The sequence below is a fragment of the Helobdella robusta genome (genome assembly GCF_000326865.2).
Source record: "Helobdella robusta unplaced genomic scaffold HELROscaffold_22, whole genome shotgun sequence".
NCBI lineage: Eukaryota > Metazoa > Annelida > Clitellata > Rhynchobdellida > Glossiphoniidae > Helobdella > Helobdella robusta.
Window position 1 is genome coordinate 2,843,926 of NW_008704170.1, and position 5,620 is coordinate 2,849,545.

The 5,620-nt window shown below is 35.6% G+C and overlaps 1 protein-coding gene across 1 annotated transcript; it reads left to right on the plus strand.

Moving 5' to 3' along the window:
- Positions 1-2,453, plus strand: HELRODRAFT_191594 (hypothetical protein). The gene is made up of 4 exons (XM_009018794.1): positions 1-611; positions 665-738; positions 1,015-1,602; positions 1,760-2,453. The coding sequence occupies exons 1-4, from the start codon at positions 62-64 to the stop codon at positions 1,925-1,927; spliced, it is 1,380 nt and encodes a 459-aa protein (XP_009017042.1). The 5' UTR covers positions 1-61; the 3' UTR covers positions 1,928-2,453.
- The last annotated feature ends 3,167 nt before the right edge of the window (positions 2,454-5,620 follow it).

Here is a 5,620-nt window from a genome sequence, read left to right on the forward strand (position 1 = left end):
ATAAGACTTTCTGAAATGAATTCTAAGTGACATACTTACACGTTGCCTTGCATGCGTATTTATGATTGTTTTTAATAGTTGTTTTGGTTGTTGTCGAAACAACGGTCTCCTCCTCCTCCTCCTCCTCATCATCATCTTCTTCGCCATCATCATTCTTACAAGTCTTGTTTATGACAATTTCTCCTTTGACAAACAGCAACAACAACAACAATATCTAGGACAGTATCGCTATAGCATCAACAACAACAACATCGATAACAACAACAACAACGTCATTCACAGCACTGAATCAATCACAAACAACAACAAAACAGCAACAACAACGATGTCACAACAACAACTATCAGCTACATCATCTCTACCTTCACTGGCGTCTATCATCTTCTCACTGTCAACAACCCTCTCTCTCTTTCCGCATCTATCTCTCTCCGAAGAAGCTGTTGCCACGCCCACATTTGCCCCGATGATTGACAGCTGCCAAATTCTGGAAAAACTCAACTCGTCTCTGGTAGCCATTCACGAGCCTGCTTTCATTTTGCAGATAATGACGTCAACTATTACGTCAGAGGAATGTGCGGAGTTGTGCTGCTCTTACAAAAGCACAAATGGAGGTAATTGTTTTTTTTAATTTTACACACACACACAAACACACATACAAACAAAGGCACTTACACACGCGTGATACACACAGATACCTGCAATACCATATCCTACTATCTGTCCGGTTTATCTAATCATGTGTGCGTATTGCTGAAGTGTACCCCGTTCAAAAATTGCATGTGGAAGCAAATTCCTGGTCGGTTGGACGATTGATTGATTGATTGATTGATTGATTGATTGATTGATTGATTGATTGATTGATTGATTGATTGATTGATTGATTGATTGATTGATTGATTGATTGATTGATTGATTGATTGATTGATCGATCGATCGATTGTTTGATTGATTGATTGACTGATTAGTACTTAAATATATACAGGATATTATGCAGCAAAAATAAACAAACATCAGCAGCAACATGCAAATGTCGACACGTTTACGACCACATCTGCTGCTGCTGCTACTACTACTACTACTGTAGCCTCTACCACAACTACTACTGCTACTACTACTCTAAGCACGGTTATCCCTGATAACATTAACAATAATAGTAATAATAATAATGATGATTATGACTATGAAGAGGTCGATTGGAATTTTATTGGGGACCAATTTAATAACAATAATAATGATAATTATAATAACAATAATAACAATAGTAATAATAATAGTAATAACAACAACATCTTAACAACGACTCAAAATAAAATACCTCTTGATCCTAACAACAACAACATTGATAACGTTAATAACAATAACAATATAAACAACAACAATAATAATAATAACGGTATAAACAACAACAACAATAACAATAGTAATAACAATAATAATAACAATCGCGATTTTTTCGGCCAAGTTGATGTCGTCAAGAACTGGCCCCTGGATAGTGAGGATGGTGTAGAATACGATAGGAACGCTGATGATTATGATTACAATACCGGAAAAATCAATAACAATAATAACAATAATGATAATAATAATAATAATAATAACGATGTTGGTGATGATGACGACGGCCAATTTCGCTCTGAAAACCACTCACAAGCCAATAGCCTGCATAAAGTATCGTAATATTATTATTATTATTATTATTATTATTATTATTATATTATTATCATTATTTAAATAAATAATTCCCTTATCTACCCCTTAGATGTACGTGTACGTCGGCGTTCTTACCCTCCTGTTCCTTGTCTTCGTCGCCCTTCTAGTCTACTTCAGGAGGGCCTTACACGCAAGAAGGGTGAAGCAGTATCGGCCCTTAAGAGATTATGACGTCAGAGTGGAGCCCACGTCGTCCAGTGCCACACTTTTGAATTAGAGCCCTCTCTATCTGTCTGTCCGTGTCCATGTCGAAGAATTTTTTGATGTCTTGCGTTTGGAAAAAGAGTGAAAGCAAGATTGTAAGAAGAGAGAGAGAAAAAGAGATAAGAAAAGGAAGAAAAGAAAGAGAGAGAAAGAGAATAAATACAAGTTTTTTTATATAAAAGTGGTTGACATTGATCAATGTAAGATAGATTCGTCTCTATGTATCAGCCAGCATGAACTGAACATGTCTTTTGTACAAATTTATTTTCCATGAACATATCATGGTTTTGGGATGTGGCAATATTGTTCAATGCATTTCTACGTTATTATTGCTACCACTATTCTTTTGTTATTTATACTATTAATGATAAATAGACTAAACGAATGACATCAAAATTAATGAATGAATGAATGAATGAAAGAAAGAATGAACAAACGTCAGACCTTGTAGTTAGTATTGCTGGCTGGAAGTTTATGTTTTCTTTATAATGAGTTTGCTTCTGTATTATCATATTTTTCTGCTAAATAAAATAAGTTTTGTCGGATATATGTGATAATAATCACTCTAAAATCATTACAGAATTGAAATAGATACTAGAAGTGAATGAAATTGTGCAAAAATTAATATTTTGAAAAATTTAAGCAGATTAAACTGTTCAATCACTTAGCACTATTAATCCATTACTATAATATGAATAATGAAGTTCGTGACAAAGTTTTAAAAGTTCAGCGCTAGACTATTTATTCTATGTAGCTTTTAATGTAGCTTTACTTTTAATCTTTTTTTGTTTGGTTTCTTTATAAATAAAATGAATACGGCCGAATTAGTGTTAGATGATAGATTAATTAGTGTTAATTAATTAATTATTTGCGTGAATTCAAAAAGTCGAACTTACTTTAAATTGCGAAATACAATGAAAAAATATTAAGAACTGTAATAAATCTTTTTGTTAGTTTCTTTCACTATTTTTGAGAAGAAACCAAGAGAGTCAAGAAATTCGTGACTGGTTAGGGAAAAAGTGGACGATAAATTTATTTAGTTAGTAGATTGCGTTTTGTTGATTTTAAATGATGAAAACGGCAGCAGGGGCAAAAGCGAAGTTACGAAATTTACTGTCAGATGCCATCTCGTTATTGTGCCGGACCAACCTGGGTCTCATCAATACAACATTCTCCATCGAGGCATTCATAGGCATAAATGTTAACGACGATGAAGATGAGGATGTGATGCTGCTCAGTTTCAAAGAAACTTATATGCCCGACGGCGCTGCTGTGGCGTATGTCTGGCAAAAACAAGGATGTGATAGTCGGGAACTGGTTGTTAATGACGGCATCCCCACCGACCCACATCTCAACATTCAGCCAACATCCAACAACAGTTTTAGAAGAAATTCATCAGACAATCAAGAAAAACAAACTGCTTTTGAAGTTAAAAAAGAATTTAATTCAGACCCCAGCGACAACGATGCTGATGTTTTGATAGTCGAAGATTTAGGGAACAAACAAAAATTAGGGACCAGCAATTTAAATAGAAGCACATTTCAGTATTCAAACTACAACTCTTGTACATCTAGTCCAGACAGTGCTACACTGTCGCCACTCTCGATAAATCAGAAAAATAAAAGAAGAAAACAAAGGGTCCCATCAAAATTTTGCTACAAAAACAACAGTGATGATGTTAATGAAAGTGGCAACAAATCTTCAATGGGGCCAAAAAAATTTGATTTGGTAAAAAATAGCGACAACTTTTGTAATGATAATAACGATGATGATGGAGACTTTTGCTTAAATTTGAAGATAGAATCTATTGATTCTTCTGAACCATCTAAACACTCGCAACCGTTAAATTTCACTAACTTAGAAATGCCTTGCCTGAATAGGGATGGTGATGATGAAGGTGGTTGTGATGATGGTTTTGAGGACAGGTATGTCGTTGGAGATGTTGTCAAGTCGGAAGTGAATATAGAAAAAGTTGATAGCGAGGATGTTGAAGATTCAAAAAATATATTTTGCATCGTGCCTTACTCTAACTACAACAACAACAACAGTTTTGAAGATGATGTCTGCAGCAATGCCTTAACATACAGCAGTAGCAACAACAACAACATTAAATCTTTCAAAAGAGCTGGCAACAACAACGCCATCAAGAAGCTCGTCTGCGACAACAACAACAACAACGGCAGCAACCGAAACGCCCAACAACCTCGAAACAAAAACTCTAACAGGGGTGTGTCTCGTCGCCAATGGTCCTCGTCATTGCTGCAATCCAATAAGAACCTGCTTATGACGCTGATGTCGTCATCATCACCGGCCACAACATCAACGTCATTACCCGAACAGCCCCACAACTACACCCTCGAAGCACTAAACTCAATTAGAAATACATTACTGTCAACAACTGCTACTCCAGCTGCTGTTGATAACAGTGCCAGTCCTGTTTCACTAATTGCTGGACCTCAAGTTAGTGCAAAAAAGAGATGTGCTGGTGTTCATTTTAATGGAAGGGATGGAGTCAGGAAAAGGAAAAGTTCCAGTAGTAATTTGAACAGAAACTCATACGAGCACGACGCAAAAATTATATCAGATGTTAGTTTTGTATCAAAAATTCCGAGTACATTTTTTTTGAAACATTTGAAAGTACATTCAAGTTGAAATAACATACATATAAACACGCACACAAACACACACACTCACAGTCACACACACAAACATATTATTTTCAGCTATTGCCTTACTTGTTCGACCAGCATCGGCCTATACTGATTCCACCGACTGTTACTCAGTTCGCTCCGAAGAAAAGGTCACGTGAGATTATGATAATGATGTTGTTGATGATGGTGATGATGATGTTGATGATGATGTTGATGATGATGTAGTTTGTAGTGCGGATGTTGTTTTTTTTACAATGATGAAGATTGTGCTGGCTAATTTACTGAAATACAATAAAATTTTTGTATATATTCTCTTATCAATCAATCAATCAGCTCAATCAATCAATCAATCAATCGATCAATCAGCTCATTCAATTAATCATTCAATTGTTTATCAATCAGCATTCATTTACTAACAACACATACGACCCATAGACAACCATCTAAACGTTCAACCGACAAATTAAATCACATTAAAACAACCAATCAACTCTCGCACCAACCAGCCAACCAATCAAATTTCACCGGCAAATAAAATTTTGCCAACAAATCAAATTTCACCAACCAATCAAATTCCGCCAAGCAATCAAATTTCGCCAATACAACCAACAACAAGATACAAAAATTACTACAGATGCCGTGTCTGCTACTCGAAGAAGCTCCGAAAAGAGGTCAGGTACTGCTGTGTCGGATGCGTCGACCACCCTGGCCTCTGTCTAGAACCCTGCTTCTACCAGTTCCACTTTGTCCGCGGATGCGTTCTGCCTAAATTAGGCACTGAAATTAGGACTGGGGACGAAGAAGAAAATAATAATGATAATAATGCTGACGATGATGATAACAACAATTGTAATAATGTAAATTTTGGTTATAGTAATAATAGTGGTAATAATAATAATAATTATGGTGACGGCGATGGTGGTGATGCTAATATTTATAATGATGAGAGTGAGATGTGATTGGTTGGCTGGTTGGTTGATTGATTGATTGATTGATTGATTGATTGATTGATTGATTGATTGATTTTTTTAAACAAATTTCTTGTTCATTTCACA

What these genes read in the sequence shown, in the direction of transcription:
- HELRODRAFT_191594 (XM_009018794.1), top strand. Translation starts at nt 62, where the DNA reads ATGATTGTTTTTAATAGTTGTTTTGGTTGTTGTCGAAACAACGGTCTC. An exon ending in TTACAAAAGCACAAATGGAG is followed by an intron (nt 612 to 664) that starts GTAATTGTTTTT and finishes ATACAAACAAAG; the next exon opens with GCACTTACACACGCGTGATA. An exon ending in TGTCCGGTTTATCTAATCAT is followed by an intron (nt 739 to 1,014) that starts GTGTGCGTATTG and finishes AACAAACATCAG; the next exon opens with CAGCAACATGCAAATGTCGA.